At 34.5% G+C, this 19,558-nt stretch overlaps 2 protein-coding genes across 2 annotated transcripts in view; both read right to left on the bottom strand.

Annotated features, from left to right (window-relative positions):
* Positions 1–4,009, bottom strand: part of LOC123661183 (kinesin-like protein KIF15) — a 32,770-nt gene extending 28,761 nt beyond the window's left edge. Inside the window, exons 1-2 of the mRNA XM_045596168.1 lie at positions 3,917–4,009; positions 2,813–3,255 (exon numbers count right to left, since the gene is read on the bottom strand). Of these exons, the coding sequence (XP_045452124.1) occupies positions 2,813–3,255; positions 3,917–4,009 (536 nt within the window). The remainder of the gene's footprint in view (positions 1–2,812; positions 3,256–3,916) is intronic.
* Positions 4,010–5,458: 1,449 nt separating this feature from the next.
* On the bottom strand, positions 5,459–17,845 carry LOC123661277 (V-type proton ATPase catalytic subunit A). The gene is made up of 14 exons (XM_045596263.1): positions 17,783–17,845; positions 15,759–15,861; positions 14,518–14,630; positions 14,035–14,262; positions 13,622–13,759; positions 12,458–12,609; positions 11,843–11,967; positions 11,322–11,468; positions 10,591–10,806; positions 9,768–9,927; positions 8,149–8,218; positions 7,615–7,751; positions 6,985–7,174; positions 5,459–6,082 (listed from the first exon to the last, which is right to left on the bottom strand). Exons 2-14 carry the CDS (start codon positions 15,838–15,840, stop codon positions 5,990–5,992), a joined length of 1,851 nt encoding a protein of 616 aa, XP_045452219.1. The 5' UTR covers positions 15,841–15,861; positions 17,783–17,845; the 3' UTR covers positions 5,459–5,989.
* Positions 17,846–19,558: the final 1,713 nt, after the last annotated feature.

Consider the following 19,558-nt stretch of genomic DNA (forward strand, 5'->3'; position numbering starts at 1 on the left):
ATGGCTGCGCTTTTGCTATCAAAATTAATTGAAAAGGTAAACCACGTATACGGAGACAGGATCCGTTCCGGCCAAATTGTAGCTTGGTCCGACTCTTCGGTCGTATTGGCATGGCTTCGTTCTTCTCCGCATGAATGGAAGACTTGTTTCTAACCGCGTCAGTGAGATCTTGACCCGCGTACCCGCAAGCTGCTGGCGTCACGTCCCGTCTGCTGACAATCCCGCAGACGCGGCCTCTCGCGGTCTATTGCCGGCAGCATTAGTTAAGAGTGACTTGTGGTACCATGGTCCCGCATGGCTCCAACAAAGTTCCGACTCTTGGCCTATACAAAAAACAATCGTAAATACAAGCGAAGAAAAGCGCAACAATAAAGAACATCTTGATAAGCATTCGTACACAGCTATGACGTATACTTTTAGCGATACGGATAGTTTTATTTCACGATATTCGTCGTTAAATAAACTTGTGTGTGTAACTGCTTTCATATTTCGTTTTTATAACAAATGTAAAAATAAACATATTAAACAATCGCTTCCAAATTACATTACCGTCCCTGAATATAACTTTTCACTTAATCGCCTTATACTTTTGACTCAGCAGTCTGTTTTTAGTGAGGATATAAAAAATATTTCTAACAATAAATTAGTTTCGATGAGCTTACGACGTCTTACGCCATTTCTGGATAGTGACGGATATTTACGCGTGGGAGGACGCATTGACAAATCTCTTTTACCATTTAATTCTAAACATCAATTGATTTTACCTAAACGACATCCCTTAACGGATCTTATAATCGATGACGCTCACCTGGTCAATTTACACGCAGGATCTCAATTAGTACGTAACTCACTTTTACAGCGATATTGGATTTTGTCGAGTCGCGATATCGTGCGCCAGCGCATACATCGCTGCGTACGGTGCTTCCGCGCGCGCCCCGTCCGTATGCAACCGCGTATGGGACAGCTCCCTGAATCTAGACTACGTCCAACTCGTGCCTTTAAAAAGACGTCTGTAGATTTTGCGGGTCCTTTTTACGTTCGCGCTAATAAAGTTCGGAATGCTAAGGTAATAAAGTGTTACGTTGCAGTGTTTGTATGTATGGCGGTAAAGGCCGTACATCTCGAGCTCGTATCCGAGTTGTCTACAGAAGCCTTTCTGGCCGCTCTACGACGCTTTACGTCTCGGCGTGGCTATTGTACAGACATTTATTCAGATTGTGGAAGGAATTTTGTCGGTTGTAATAATTATTTAAAGGATTTATACGCGTTTTTACGTAGCGATCCAGTTCTAAATGTTTTAAATAAACAAACTTTGAAGCAGGGCCTTACGTGGCATTTTCAACCTCCTTACGCTAGTCATTTCGGCGGCTTGTTTGAAGCCTCCGTAAAGAGCTTTAAACATCATCTTCACCGCGTGGTAGGGACACGAATTCAAACGTACGATGAAATGCACACACTAACGTGTCAGATAGAAGCTGTTTTAAATTCACGACCTCTTTGCGTACTGAGCTCGGATGCTTCGGATCCTCTCCCATTGACCCCAGCTCACTTCCTAGTAGGAGAACCTTTGACGGCGGTCCCTGATGTCTCCTTGGTGGACGAAAATCCTAATCGCCTAACTCGTTGGCGCTGGATTCAACAGTCGGTTCAACATTTTTGGAAACGTTGGAGTAAGGAGTATCTTCACGAACTCCAACAGACTAATAAATGGTTCCAAGACCGCGGCTCCACTCTCCGTGAGGGCACTGTTGTTGTGGTATGTGACGAGAATCTTCCACCTCTCCAATGGAAGCTCGCACGTATTCACGCGCTTCATCCCGGCTCTGATCAGGTCGTACGAGTCGTAACACTAAGAATGGGCAATACGCTTTTCAAACGTCCTGTTGTCAAGATTTGTCCTCTACCATTACAATAGTCAAAATTATTACAAACAATATTTAATAGTTAGGTTTAGTTTTAATTTGCATATTTCATAGTTAAGTTTAGTTTTAAAATTACATAGAATTTTCTTCAACTCTTTACTCTTTTCTTTAAAAGACACTACGTGCTTTTAAGGTGAGCGGCATGTTCCGTACCGGAACAAGATCTTCGTATTTACGTACATTTACAGGATAACATAAATTGGACAATTTCAATTTCATATTATTATTTTTTCTTTAATTGTTAATGGGTTGCTTAGCGATATATTACTGTATCCGAACGCACCGTGTTGCGCGCCCTCTAGTAAGGGCGCATGAACAGTCCCGAGAGAACCGTTGCCGCAAGCGCATACGATACTGTTACCTACCGTTTAACTCGATCGAGGACAAAAACATATATCTTTCGCTGGAGATCCGAACTGGTGTGTCCCTATGGTGGTGTTCGCCATATGAATTGGAACTATTAGTGAACTGCCGAGTCGCTGATCTGCCCGGACCGAGCCAGCTCACGTGTTGCAACGGAGATCGGTAAGTCGCTAGTGACCCCAGTTTAATAGCGAACAAAATATTAAAAGTACATTTAACCAAAATCTATATTTTTTTTCTTTTTTTTCAATAAAAGCAGATAGTGTACCGAATAATATATGGATGTATATTTCATAAACAACAAACGCTTAAGAGGTACCTACAGCTTAATCTATTATAATATATATTATTATTAAAGCATAAAATATTATAGTAAAAGTGAATAACTACCCATAGTTGGAGAAAGACATATTTTTTCATAGGCAAAAGTGTAGACAATCTGGTTTCAGAATTACAATGATATACTTGAAGAACACTGAGACACAAGACAAAAACAAAGACATGAGAACTTGTCACAAAAAATTTACTCAACTTTTTCCCGCATTTTCTTCCCTTCGTCCATCTCTGCTTGCTTCTTTTGTTTTTCGTCTCGTTCTTTATCCTTCTTTGTCGCTTTATCTAACTTCTCATTTTCCTTTTCAGCTTTTGCTAATTCCTTTTGCATTTTATCTTTTTCTTTTTGTTGACCTTTTTCATCTTTTTGCAGTTTTTTTCCTTTATCTTCTATACCTTTTTTATCTTTCTTAACGTTTCGTTCTTCCTTAATTCCAGGCATGCGACCTTTGACAGGAGACCGAGGACTTTTAGAGGATGAACTGTCCGGTGAATCTTGACGGCGGTCCTTTTTAGCTTTTGTTTGAGGTGCTTTTATATCTGCGCCTCTTATCTCTACTTTTTGTTCTAGCATACGTTGCTGTCTCGCTAAGATGTGAAGGATCATTTGAACCAATTTGAAATTTACCGTATTCACCTGGAAATACTCTTTTTGAATATATTTTTTTTAATATAAATAAATAAATAAATATCTTATAACATACACACACTGTCGTCTGTTACTATGGTAAGCAACTTAATGCTTGTGTAACAGCCGACTGTTATACTTTATATTTTTTTATAAATATACATAGAAATAATACATATATAAATACAAATATTACACCCAGACTCAGGCGGGAATCGAACCCGCGGCACAGAAAGCAGGGCTACTAAAAACTGCGACAACGGGCTAGTCAAATTTTTTAAATACTTTTAAAAATTTTGTTATATCTAATTCGTTCTTATGCCTATAACTTTTCACCTAATTTCTTAAATGTGAAAATCTCTTTCAATTTGTAAAACTGGTGGTGGTTTGAAAACAATGATTATTAAAACTACAATTTAGGTCAGCTTAGGATGAGCAAGATTAACATAGCCCAATTTATAACAAAATTTTATTCCCATTTCCTTGCGTGCTCAAATCAAATGAACTTTTCAGACAATAGTACCTTATTAACAACAGTTCTGTGAACCTGTGACATTAAATCTAAAAAAATTAAGCGTACAAAGTATACAAAACGTTGCCGTATCACCCGTAGATTTTACCCTCATATGCTTAAAGAAGTTTAACTTCAAAAACGCAACTAATATCTTACATCAGGAGAGCCGAGTGCTCTGTGGATGAGGTCCTCAACGCTGACAAGCAGTGTTGCGTCGCTCATGTTAGGTTCATCGTAGCCTACTGGCATTGTGGCTTTAATTTTATTTGTATATTTATTTTAAATTAATCCTTCCTTATGGAACTTGCAGCGCTGTATTATTAAATTCTGTACTCTTAACCACAGAGTAATAATAATGCTTTTTAATTTCTGTCACAAAGTAAAGCATAAAGTTAAGGTTTGATGATGATGAGAATTATAACTGCCAGTTTGATATTTTATATTTTTATTAGAAGTTTAACGAACTTTATTTAATAATACCTAATAATAATAATGAAAGTAAAGACGTTTCTAGTGTTTTAAACGTTTTTTCGTTCAAAATCAAAAATTAAAATAAAAAACAGCTTTATTCAAATAGGCTCCATGAGCACTTTCGAATCGTCATTTTACAAATTAAAACTTTAAAAATAAATTATTATATTTGTAGAACTAAAGCTACCACCGATAGGAATGTAGATTCTGCAAAGAATCGGCAAGAAACTCTGCAGTTACTCTTTTGAAAAATAATATATAAACTACGCTTTAGTGCAAAATTAGTAATCTCTTGCATGAAATACAGCGTCCCTAAGTCCACGCATCTTTATCAACTTAAGTTTTATCTATTAATTTTTTTTAATGAAAACTTTAAATGTATGTTGAGACAATTCCAAAATTGTTTGTGGGATTTTATTATACATGCGAATACCCATAACTCAGAAGGAGGTTGTCATAGTAAATCATAATTATTTGTAGTATGTGATAATATCATGTTGATGAAATTATTCAGTCACCCCCTGCTCTGTGAAGTCTTCCCCGGTCCCATGCCTACACGTGACATTACAATTTTCAATTTTTTTTCCTCGATTTATCCTATGATGGCGTGCACTATCATTATTTCTCACCAAAAACATTTAATTTCTGCAAAAATAATTTTTCATGTATATTTTTTGCAGAATTAAATACATAATCAATACAAAAAAAAAGTGTGTGCTTTAGACCACACAACTGAAGTAAAACATACGAAACGTAACTCTCTCTCTTTCTATCTTCACTAACTTATATCTCCCTCTCACCTTCGACCCTCCTCGCCCGATCACACCTTTCGTAATTTTTTTTTTTATATCACCAGGTCGGCAAACAAGCATACGGCTCACCTGATGGTAAGCAATTACCGTAGCTTATAGACGCCTGCAACACCAGAAGCATCGCAAACGCGTTGCCGACCCAATCCCCAATCCCCCCCAGGAGCTCTGGTCACCTTACTCACCAACAGGAACACAATACTGCTTGAAAACAGTATTATTTTGCTGTGATCTTCTAAGGTCGAGGTACTACCCCAGTCGGGCTGCTCCATATTTTGAGCAGGAAATTCCTGCTGTGCCCTACCTCAGTTAAAGTTTCGTAATGCTCTCTTCACGCATTCAAAAGCTTACTCTTTAAGTCAAGCGTGCTTAAGAAGTTTTAAAGAAAATTTAAAGGGATAAAAATAATACAATAATATTTAAATTAATATTTTATTTATAATAACGTTCGTCTATCAACACGTATCAATTCAAACAGCAAGTTATATTATATTATATTATATTTCATCTCTATTGTACGACGTAGTCGCTAGCTACCCGCTAGAAGCAGTTAATACTGAACATCGAAAAATATATGGAAAATGCCAAGAATACAAATTAAAAAAAAAAACAAAAAAAAAGTTATTTCAAATCTAAAGTAACGTGGAATGCACCAGGGGGTCACGTGACGGGTTATAATATAACATGGTTCATAAATATATTCGCTACATCACAATAACAGCATCACTATATACAGCGTCTCGAACTGTAACACTTAAAACATTTTTAAATACGATCAATAATAATAATTAATCTATAGAATTTATAATTTCCTTAAAACTACGACCGCTGGGTATCGGCTCTCGACGCGACGGTACTTGTGGTCGTGGCCGTAGCTTGATGGTACTGGTGGTCGTAACTGGTGGTAGCCGGTAGCTACTGGTAGTAACTGGTGGGGGTGGGGGGGGACTTAATCTTCGAGGTTGCGGAAGGCGGCGGACATGTCCTCGAGGAGCTGGTCGAAATCTGCCTTGATCTTGGCTTCGCCGTCTTTGACGGGGTCCTAAAATAAGAATATTATTATAATATTATAACATTGACTAAACAAGTGCTTTAGTTATTATAAATATACAGAACATTCAACTCCTAACTATGTTCTCCTTCAAATTGGGGATTCTATGGTTATAATAGACCACGCTCTGAGTGAAAAAAAAATCTAGTCCTTTTTTGTAAATTTTATTTTGTCTTAATATACGAGCTACTCTGGCAAGGTACTTCTGCATAACTGTCCAATGAGCGCATAAGCAGGACTAAAATTTAGAATAAATAACATTTTACAAGGAAAAGCATTTTTTCCAATACGCAGTTCTTTAGTTGTACTTTTGTTGCTCACGAAAGGCATTATGCAGACTGAGTTATCGAAATAGCTTGTCTATTTAGACAAAGTCAAATTTAAAAATGGTAAATGTTTTAATATTTTTTATATGGGAAACGTAATCTGTTGAACCTACAGAACCCCCCATTCGAAGGAGTTAGGAGTCGAACACCCTGTAGATCAAACGGAGGCTTTGTTGAGTTGATAAACTTGTCATCACTTGAAACTACCACAAATTAACTTTAAGATAGAATGATGGTAGGTCAGAAGAGTTAATGTAGGTCAGTTAATCAAGAATGTAAGTTAATAATACTATATTATAAAATATTTATTTATAATATGGTCGGTTACTCTCGACCACCCAGTACTACCTATACTAGTGGTAATTTAGGTATTGATCTTCTAGTGGTAATGACTAGTGGCTAGGTAGTACAGCTGAGCGGGTAGTGTAGGTGGGTGGGTAGTGTAGGTGGGTAGGTAATGTAGGTGGGTGGGTGGTTAGTGTAGGTGGGTGGGTAGTGTAGGCGGATGGGTAGTGTAGGTGGGTGGGTAGTGTAGGTGGGTGGGCAGTGTAGACGGGTGGGTGGTACCTTGAACTTCATGGAGGAGAGCTGGTAGAGCACGTTGGCCATGGCGTCGCGGATGACGTTCCAGGTGACCTTGTTGTCGGACTGCGCGGTGGACTCCACGGCGTGGCGCGACATGTCGTAGAACGAGATGATGTTCTTCAGCATGCCCACCGTCTTGTAGAACGGGCAGAAGCGGTCGTAGGCCGAGTAGCTGGGGGCAGAGGGTGAATGAGTGCCGGTTAAGGTCTATTACAAAACTGGATGATATATCAGACTACACTAAATATTTCACTCTCGAACGGTAAGCCATTTTTGAAAAAACAATTACAGCAGTTTCCAATTAAATTCAATATAGTCAATAGTCAATTTAAATAACTTTTGAAACAATGGATATAACTTTCTGATACACATTAACTTTTTAATTTGATACATTTGTAAGCAGTAAGTAAATTAATTCTATTCTATTCCTTATTTCCAAATTATTCACACTTTTAAAATAATTTACTGAAATGGTGTCTAACAAACGGAGTCGCAGCTATGAATTAATTTTAACTATTATATTTAAATAATTTCTTTATCAAACTAAGTCTATCTATCTATGACTATCAGACAGATATCAAACCCTTCGAACCACAGCGGCTATAGACTTACCTGTTCTGCTGTAGGAAGTCATCCTTGAGCAGCTTGGCGACTTCGAGAGTGATCTTGTCGGTCTCAGCCAGAGACGCCTTACCGACCAGCTGTACAATTTCTGACAAGTCTTCTTCTTCTTGGAGGATCTCCTTGACCTGCGCACAATATCACTTGTAAAACTTGGAATTAAAATTATAAGAAGTTCTTATTATTATTGTTCAGAAGCAATTTACATTAAATTCCATACTTCTGTGTAATACTTAGTTTCGATAAACCAAAGTTGGTGTTTCTTTGTTACAAGACATACGATTAGTAAATTTAATCGCACGTTAATACATCAAAAAAGACTAACAGAAAAATTAGAAATATTAATTTATATTATAATTACATTAAAAAAAAAAAATTCTCTGATAGTGTACAATAAAGAGTATTTGTATTGTAATGTATTGTATTGTATAAAAAAGAAAACTATATTTCTAATATTAATAATAATTCTAAAACATAAATTGTTGCTATTTAATACATTCACCATTAATGGTTCATAGAAATTACCTTAGTCCTAAGGGGCACGAATTCGGGGTAGTTCTTTTCATAGAAGTCATCCAAAGCACGCATGTACTTGCTGTAGACAACAAAGTAAAACATTTGAAAATATATGTTTTAAATATAAAAATATATGCAATATTCTAAGTTATCAATACCCTGAAATAATCAAGAATAACACACTATTACTCATAAATAATAATCATAATGCGCCAAGTGTATAATATGGACCACTAAAATCGAGAAGAGCCACTAACCAAAAGTTAAAAGTGAGCCAAATTACATAATATGAGCCAAATTACATAACATGAGCCAGATAATCTGGGCTACATTAAGCTCATGTTAAATACTAATAAACTAAGTATGAAAAAATATCACTTGCAAGACATATCATCAGACTATTACTAAAACAATATTGATAATGATATGCTGTATTTTGTTATTTGTTTAATTATCTTTTCTTGATTAAACTTTTTGTTAATGTCATATTATATTAGATTAATTCTGTCTGTCTGTAAGCAGTATGAGTCACAAATGTAACGTATGAGCAAACCTACATAATGTGAGCCAGAATACCTGTAGCTAATATGAAACGCACTAATAAATCAGGGATCACGAAATATCATAATGAGCCAATCTACATAATGTGAGCCAGGTTACCTGTAGCTAATATTAAACGCACTAATAAATCAGGGATCACGAAATATAATGAGCCAATCTACACAATGTGAGCCAGAATACCTGTAGCTAATATTAAACGCACTAATAAATCAGGGATCACGAAATATCATAATGAGCCAATCTACATAATGTGAGCCAGAATACCTGTAACTAATATTAAACGCACTAATAAAGCAGGGATCACGAAATATAATGAGCCAATCTACACAATGTGAGCCAGAATACCTGTAGCTAATATTAAACGCACTAATAAATCAGGGATCACGAAATATAATGAGCCAATCTACACAATGTGAGCCAGAATACCTGTAGCTAATATTAAACGCACTAATAAATCAGGGATCACGAAATATCATAATGAGCCAATCTACATAATGTGAGCCAGAATACCTGTAACTAATATTAAACGCACTAATAAAGCAGGGATCACGAAATATAATAAGCCAATCTACACAATGTGAGCCAGAATACCTGTAGCTAATATTAAACGCACTAATAAATCAGGGATCACGAAATATCATAATGAGCCAATCTACATAATGTGAGCCAGAATACCTGTAGCTAATATTAAATGCACTAATAAATCAGGGATTCTGAAATAACATAATGAGCCAATCTACATAATGTGAGCCAGAATACCTGTAGGTAATATTAAACACACTAATAAATCACGGATCACGAAATATCATAATGAGCCAATCTACATAATGTGAGCCAGAATACCTATAGCTTATATTAAACGCACTAATAAATCAGGGATCACGAAATATCATAATGAGCCATTCTACATAATGTGAGCCAGAATATCTGTAGCTAATATTAAACGCATTAATAAATCAGGGATCACTAAATATCATAATGAGCCAATCAATGTGAGCCAGAATACCTGTAGCTAATATTAAACACACTTATAAATCAGGGATAAAGGGATGCCATAATGAACAAACCTGTATGAGATGAGCCAGTTGATGGAGGGGAAGTGCTTTCTTTGCGCGAGTTTCTTGTCGAGACCCCAGAACACCTGGACAATACCCAGGGTAGCGGCAGTCACAGGGTCTGAGAAGTCACCTCCGGGTGGTGATACGGCACCGACGATGGATACGGAACCTTTGGGAAGAAAATAAATGCATCAAAACTAGTGTTTTATTCCCGCACCAAGCGTGCGGAAGCAAGCTGGTGATTGCGTGACGAGAGCTTTACGAAAAGTGTGATTGGGAGAGGCGAATGGAAGTCGAGAGGGAGATATAAATTAGTGAAGATAGAAAGAGAGTTACGTTTCATAAGTTTTACTTCAGTCGTCTGGTCGTGGCACACTCGTTTATTTATACAATATACTTGCTATATTTGCTTTTCGATAGGTACATTCATTGCAGATATTAAAGGCGTGAAGAGTAATTATAAAAAAAATACTTTTCCATACCATCATTACTCCACTTTATATTTTTTTACGAAAGGGTTACAAAATTATGTTTTCATGTTGTTTTATTGTATATTAAGTTTTACTAAATACCACGATTAATCGCGTATTACTTAGTATGTCATTAATAGTTTCATAAAAATCCATTTGCACATACTTTAACTTTTACAATATTTACAGGATGGGTAAACATTTATTTTGCCAACTCTTTGGTCGTAACGTCATATTTTTTATATTTATAAATTTCTTCAAAGAACATTTTCAAGAGAAAATTATAAAGCAGTATAACATTAATACCTTATCTACTGTATAATATAATACTTATTATATTTTTAGTCAAAACCCTGGCTTACCTTCTCTGTCAGGGTTGCCGAGACACTTGACTCTTCCAGCACGTTCATAGAAAGAGGCAAGTCGGGCTCCAAGGTAGGCTGGGTAGCCGGAGTCTGCAGGCATCTCAGCCAAACGACCCGAAATTTCACGAAGGGCCTCGGCCCAACGGGATGTGGAGTCAGCCATCATGGACACGTTGTAACCCATGTCACGGAAGTACTCAGACAGAGTGATACCTGGGAAAAAAATAATAAATAAACGTCTTTAACAAACACGGTCGTCCTTCTAACATTTAACTTATATCGCTATTTTCACTGGTACTATTTCATACGGTCACTGAAAATAAACTAATGAGCTAGTTATTTATTATGCACAATAACATTTTTACAGAATTACATACCGATGAAGATCAAACTAACAAAGAATTTTATATGTCTCATTTAAACATATAATCAAAAATGCAAAAATATTTATGATAACAATCGGAATCGATGGATTAAAGTGATTTCTGAGACACGGTGACCGACGAGACCGACAAGAACAGACACCGAAACCAGAAAGAAATATTTATATGAATACAAATATCCATCCCGAGCGAGAATCGAACCTGCATACCCTTGGTATTTGAGGGAAAAACACGCACCTCTATACAAGAGCAGTTGTTATAATACACAATAAATTATTGATTAACGATATCCATATGTATATTTGTGTTTGATAAATTTTAGTTAGATTTACAAAAATAGCTTACCGGTATAGATAGAAGCCTCACGGGCGGCTACGGGCATGTTGGATGTGTTCGCCACTAGAGCAGTACGCTTCATGATGGACTCGGTCACACCATCGATTTCCACCGTCAGCTCGGGGAAGTCACGCAATACTTCTGACATCTCGTTACCTTGGGGACAAAGCATATTAATATTAAATTGATATTAGATTTGTATAAGGAATAGCCTTTCTCGGTAACCAGCCTATCCAACACTATAAGAATTCTTGATTTGAACGTGTCCAGTGAATCAAATTCGTATAGATATTGACACTCTTTTAAACAAAATGCTTTCAGATAAGTATTTACTTTATTATTATTGCTAATTTAATTACATATAGGAAAATAACAATATTTAAACTTTAAAAAAAGTTCTAGTTCAGACAAGCCCTATCAGAAAGCCCTAGAAAATGTTGAAAAAATTTAAATTTATTATGTAAACAAAATCATCATATATGATGATGACTGTATACAGTAGTCGTTAATGTATTATTAAATATACGAACCACGTTCACCGCATCCGACGTAGATGATGACATCAGAGTTGGAGTACTTTGAAAGAGCTTGGGAAATTACGGTCTTGCCACAACCGAAGGCACCGGGGATGGCAGTGGTACCACCCTGGACGCAACTGCGAAGGGTAGACATTGTTAACATAATATGTATAATTAGTACAAATGGCAACTATGGTGTACTTTGGGAGTAATTTGCTTTCTGTGTGTGACGCTAGTGTTTCAGTACATAACAAGTCGTAGTAAAAAAAAATGTCATTGAATAGAACCACACAAGTACCAAAAAAATCTTAAGTGAAATGAAAACGTTATCGACTAGTCTTAGCATTTAATAACTTTGATAAAAGTGTGTGAAGAAGTCGCCAGTTTTAGTAATAGAAGTAGTTCTAGAAATAAATTATTACTACGCCAGAGGCAGTTGTGGTGTAATGTAATGCAAAGTGATGACAATTAGGGTGGCGTTGGCATAGTAATAATCAGAAGATGGTAGGAATCGCTGTTTATTCGTTTTTTTAAGTAGCATGGTAGTGGCTGTGGTGGTAGTGATCGTAACACATGTGATCATAGTGGTAGTCGTCTATGTAGTGGAGGTAGTGGTAGTGTACTCACGGGAAGAGTGAATCTAGCACACGTTGTCCGGTAAGCAGCGGATGGTTAGCGGGCAACTTCTCAGTGACGGGACGGGGTTGACGCACCGGCCACACTTGCAACATACTGTATTGCGCCTTTTCACCATCGAATTCCGTCTCTAGCACAATATCCTATAACACACACATACAATAAACCATAAGAACTATTTAACCTCTGTAGCAGCAATGTTGCTGCCGTATGTCCCACGGCTAGCCAAAAGCCTCTTTTAAACTATCTTAACCATTACATATACTTGTTGACAATGCCTTGCCTCAGCAGAACTTTTATTATACATATTTATACAAGCTATTAAAGTGCAAGTCAGCTCATTTTTAATATGGGTGGAATGATAATTCTGACAAATACATTTTATTAGCAGTTTCCCATACAATAAGTGTTTTGTAACAATTTCAATTAACCTTACTACTTTCATTATACAAATAAAAAAAAATTATCACAAATATGAATAAAACCCTACCCTGTTATATAACATTGGGATTTATGTATAAGTTAATGATAAAAAAAATAACTAATATTATAAAATAAATAAACCTAACTATTAGAGATATTATATTTAGATATAATTGATATATCAATATCGATTGATATTGAATTACATTTATCTTATTGATCACATTTTTTTTAAATATATAAATAAGTTGGCAAACAAGCATACAGCCCACCTGATGGTAAGCGATTACCGTTTCTTATTGACATTTGCAACACCGGAAGCATCGCAAGCGCGTTGCCGATCCTATCCCTAATTCCTCCCAGGAGCTCTGGTCACCTTACTCACCAACAGGAATACAAACTGCTTGAAAACTGTATTATTTAGCTGTGATCTTCTGTAAAGTCGAGGTTGAGCAGGAAATTTCCTGCTGTACCCTACCTCGGTTACATTTTATAAATCTTACATAATCATCAATTTCTTTAATTTCTTGACTAGCCCATTTGTTCCTGTTTTCTGCTTTGAGGGTTGCGGGTTACATTCCCACTCCGAGTCTGGGTGTTATATTTATATTATTTATATATGTATTTATTACGTCTAATTATCGAGAAAAAAAAATGCAACTGCATTCGACTGTTACCTAAAACACAGGCGACCGTGTGTGAATGTCAGATTTTTATTTATTTTATACTCACGGTAACTTTGTAGTTGCCGGCGGGGGCGATATAGGTGACTGTTCCCTTAGCCCGAGGAGGCACCAGCATCTTGTGTTTAACGAGAGTATTCTCATGCACGATACCGTACAAGTCTCCACCGGTGATGTGTGAGCCAACCTGACGATATTAAAATATTTTGGTTCATTTTTTGTAACTTGGCTCATTCTTTGTAACTTGGCTCACTATTGTTTTGCTTCTAAGATTAAGTTTTTTTTTTGTTTTTGTGAACTTTTTACATTCATTTGAATACTCTATAATCTAGTATCATGTAGTAAAGTAAAAATACGAAGCAACAATAAAAAAGTTATTACAAATGAAATTTAGAGAATATTTCATAAATGAATATAATTAAGACAAAATTACGAATAATTGTAAATATGTAGACAATTAACCTTAACATTGAGGGGATTGAATTCCCAGTCTGTCTCTCTGGCCAGGCATGGTACGTTGACACCCTTTGGGATGTAAATGGACTGTGTGAGTTCGTTAATGTCCTTCAGAGGTCTCTGGATACCGTCAAAGATAGAGCCCAAGATACCGGGTCCGAGCTCCACGGACAAGGGTTTTCCGGTACGGAGTACTGGGTCACCGACTGTCACACCAGATGTTTCTTCGTATACCTAGTTAAAAAATAGCTTAGTGAGTAATGACACAAATCAATTTATATATAAAATTTTAATAGTATTATGTACAGAACAAATCCAACACTCCTATTTTTACAATAGATACAAAACTCCAGACACTACTGCTACACACACACAAATGACGAAGAATACAGAAAAGGGCTTGATTGGGGCATTTGAGACAAACTTTATAAATTTGGAAGATAATTCCAATATATTGATGACACTAAATGCACAAAAGTCACTACTCACCTGGATGGTAGCCATTTCACCCTCAAGACGGATGATTTCTCCTACCAGCTCATTGTACCCGACACGCACCAACTCGTACATAGCGGATCCAGACATCTTCTCCGCCGTGACGACTGATCAATAACATACATTTGTCAATATAGAACAAAGCTTTTTTTTATTAAGTATCAATTTAATTTGTAACGTCCCATTGCTGAGCTTAGGACTCTTTTTGCTTTTTTATTATTGTTTTAGTTAATTTGCATAATATAATATATTTATTTTAATTAAATTATTCAGACACATAATAACTAAGCTTTACAACTATTTTATAATTCTTCTATTAATATGTATGTAATTAGATAACATTTTTTATTTTTTGTACATTTAATAATTATTTAACACGTAAAACTTGTCATTTAAATTTCTAAATAGCTTAAGAACCATATAACCAAGCAGTCTAATCCTTTGCTTTCGGACTCTCATGACATATCACACGATACTTCATGGCTTAGGGAACGTACCCATGCTACGAAAAAACAAATGATTAAGAGATCCTACCTCCAAGCCACATTCACATTAGGAACTGCCATGAATGTGCAATTTAGCCAAGAATACAGGTATTTTACCTAGGTCGGAGTATTTAAAAAACCATGGCTTGATAGGAATACACGGCTGGATATTGCCATAATATTTACCAACATATTAATTCAGAAGTATGGGTTAAATAATTCTTTAAACCATACTACACTGCTCGGTATACTGTCAGTTTTTAATCAGCTGCAACTGGCAACAATGCGTCAATGTTGCCAGTTGTGAGTTTAAAAAGCGCCATATTTGAATATAGCTCGAAAAGGCGTGAGATTTTTTATTACGTAACGAAAACCTAAGACCACCCCGCCCTGTTCTTGTGACTGAACATGGTATTTTTAAAGACCCCTCCCCCCTCTGAACGAGCTACATACTGTGGGTATGTTCTCTTACTTTCCTTGACAAAGTCTTTTTAATGCAACAAGAATTCCTATGATATGGTATATGGTGGTTCCAGACCAGAGCATTAAAATGTATTTTAAGTTCCTTAAAATATCACTAAAGATTTAGTAGCCTCTCAGCAGGAAATCCTGTTGGGATACTCACTATTAACAGTAGGGGGGTTGTTAGTAATGGGCATATATTGCATCTATAGGTTATGGCAACTGCTTACCATCACGTACACCACACGCTTGTTTGCTACACTAGTGGTATAAAAAAGAAATACTAACCAGGTCCGGATACGGCGAACACATATCCGAATCTTTCCTCATTCTCCTCATTGGCGATCGTCTTCAGACCGCTTTTTGACATTTTGGAGGTTTCTATCTAAGCCTGTGAACAATGATAGCAAAATTATATACATAACGCAACATTTAATAAAAGCCTCTCCTGCTAATAAGTATCAAAAACATATACAGAAAAATGTATTATAATAACATAATAATTATAATTAATTAAACACAAACTTATTCTTGTCTATGAAGAATATCTTTAACAATAACATAACTACTTTTTTTAATTCATTAACAAATAAAAATAAAAAAGAGTATTAAATAAATTTTACTTAAAAATTAACAAAACAAAATGTTTTTAAAAAATCATACTTTGCCGATTATATATAAAAAGTACACTACACTGGGTATTAGGGAACAGACTAACTGACAGATCAGCTGATCTAAGTCACTATCTATCTCCTAGTGATAAACATCATCAATCAATGTCAATTTATATTCTGAACATTTCCAATGAAAAAAAAAATATTTGCGCCATCTCATTTTACGTTACAGTATGGTAAAATTACAGAATTTTATCCATTTTAAAATGTATAATTTTAGAAGTAGGAAAGATATACAATGTTAATATTTTTGCCAAAACCTTATCACAGTTTATAAAATGTTTAGTTTAGTAGCTGAATCAATTTTAGTACTTTATTAAATAAAAGTACATCCACTGGCTTTAGTTTTCTGCGCAATTTTTTTTTTTTTTTTTTTTTTTTGTTATATTACAAATATTTTTATATATGTATTCTAGGATAATTTACTTTAAATTCTATTTTCTAATTTTTTTACTCAAATATGTGACATATTTCAGATAAAATTTTTAAAATTTAATTTAATTAGACAACAATTTTTTTATTGTATAAGTATACAGATTACATATCAGTAATTACACATATATTGATATTGATAGAAATTTTGTGTATATTTTAAACTTACATGTTCGTTTTAATTTTAAGCATTTAATTATTTTAACATTGAAAAGCATTCGAAAATATTTCAACTATTCAAGCCTTAGTGGAAAAATCCTTATTTGTTGAGTTGTAGTTTTTTCAGCTCATTTTCCAAGTCTAATTCTCATTTTTCAAAATCTATACATAGACATATAGTTAATATATAAAACTAGAAACATTACAAATACAATAGATACCTACATATAACACAGAATGAGCAAATTTCTAAATACATTTAGAAGGAAATTGAAGAAGGTTTTTTAGAATATATTTATCGAATATTTGACTACAATTTTATTTTATTTGATCAACATTGTATGAAGTTATTAAATATACTACTTGTACAAATTTAATGCAGTTGAAAATATTCAAAAAAACTTTTTTGTTAGTTTATTAAAGACTTTAAGAACCATATAAAAAGGATATCATGACTTTATTGCATGGATATTTTACTGGGCCAATCCTTCCTAAATTCATACACTATTTCAATAATCATCTTTTAAAAAGTTGTTATTTTAAATTCAAATAAGAATCAAATAGGAAATCAATTTTATTTATACAATGAAATTAATGTTTTGTGACTACTGGGTTGACTTGAGATAAATTATATACAAGATATATGTACTATGTTTTAGTTAAAATAGAGTTTATTAGCTAAATAGTACGTACTTTTTGTAATTACAGCTTTAATTAAGACTCCAGTAAGTCACATGATATATGGGTGGAACAAAGTGTACTAATTTACAAACTGTATGAGATATTACACATAAATTTATGAACATTTGAATAAAATATGCTATAAAGAAGTTGCTAAGCCAGAAATAGATATATATATTATTAAATATAATAATTACGTGACATTAAACGATCTAAATGGAAAAACTGAAAATGGCAGAAAAAGGCAAAAGCTCACCGAAAAAAAAAATCTTAAATAATAAACCTCCACATATATTAACACAAGCACAATAAAGAAAAACTAAAATATATTAAGAAATTTATGTAAAATTGTAAAAATCAACTCACGGGACAAGAAAGATGGAAATGACGATCGAAGAATGGCGGAGTAATACAACTTATCACAAGACTGATGATAAAAGTTGTGTCAGCTGACCTGAGTCTATGACTCTTGTCTACCGTCTATGACCTGCATTTCATTGATTTTTCACGTTTGATAAAAACATTAATGGTAGTTAGTAGTAGTAGTAGTAGTATATACAAAAAAATACATATATTAAATAAATATACTATTTTTACGTCTAATGCATTTACTTACTAAAAAGGTACTAAAAATTAAACTCTAAGATATATTATAGTAAATTTTAAGTTATAATTCTACAAGTTACACTTACAACAATACATTCCTTAAATATAAGTTCAAAGACCAGTTTAACCAAGGCCTTCTTTCCATGGTTGTAGGTAGAATTTACTATGCAAATAAGTTACGAAAAGACTGCACGAGGAGCATGAGGTAGAACAGGAAATTAGGATTTGTATCGGTTCAATTAAAAAACTAACTTTTAGATTCTCAATTGCATATAAAAATATTCTATGCATAAAGTGGAATTCGATGGTGAATAATAATATTACATAAAAAGTCAGGACCTGTTTCAGTTGTAGATAGTTAGAGTAATAGATAGTTGTAGTTAGTAGAAGTTGTAGATAACGTTATTTGATGGATGACGACAAATAACTCATAAAGGTTTTTGATATATTATTCTTTTTCACCTTCGAATTCCACTGCGTTTATGATTTATTTATATTTATATTCGCAAATGTAAGCTATTGGATATAGTACAATAAAAACATTTGTTTATCTGTGCCCATCCACTCTAATTTTTCTGGTATTACTCTCGTATCTGTGATGGCGACGTAAGATGTCTCATAATTGCTGTGCTGTATTTTTTCATTGTTTAGTCCGCGTGTACAGAATAAAGAATAGAGAATCTAGAATATAAATGCCTATTATTAACCCAAACCCAATAATAACCTAAAACTTGCAGTTAGTAGAAGTTATTAATTGAGTCGAAACAGGTCCTAATGGTCTATTCTACCTCCTGCTGGAAGTCTAATCGTAACTTGATGGCAGAAAAAACTTTATCTACAACTTGTGAAACAGGCCCTTAGTCGTCTAAAAAGAAATACAAACATGAAATTATTACATTCCCACGTTCGTATTTTTCATTACATCAAATGCATTAATATTGATATTAAATAATCGTCTCGTTTGATAATTTTTTTAAGAAACACTTCGGAATGAAATTTAGTAAAATATAAATTATAAAGAAATTATAAATAATAAATAAATAAATATAACACACACATACATACACACAGTCGTCTGTTACCATGGTAAGCAAGTTAATGATTGTGTTATGTCAGCAGACGACTGATGTTTTTTTTTATAAATATACACAGAAATAATACACATATAAATATATAAATATACATATCACACCTAGACTTAGGCGGGAATCGAACCCGCAACCCGCGCAACAGAAAGCAGGACCACTATAAACTGCGCCAACGCGCTAGTCATCAAGTACCTATAAACCACAGCTATAAACACTAATATTGCAAAATGTATTTTTTAATTCATTTTTATATTATTTGTTAGTTCCCCTTTAATGTACTTACTTCTCGGTATTCTAACAATAAAACAACGGCCTGGTATTCAGCCTCCTATATCTGTTCTATGTCTATAAAATAAATGGGCAAATTTTAAAGATAATTTTTTTCATAGAGATAAGCACGGCCGCAAAGATATGGTAGAGGTTAATTAAGCATCGAATCTTACCAAAC

This window comes from Melitaea cinxia, chromosome 16 (genome assembly GCF_905220565.1).
Source record: "Melitaea cinxia chromosome 16, ilMelCinx1.1, whole genome shotgun sequence".
Taxonomy (NCBI): Eukaryota; Metazoa; Arthropoda; class Insecta; order Lepidoptera; family Nymphalidae; genus Melitaea; species Melitaea cinxia.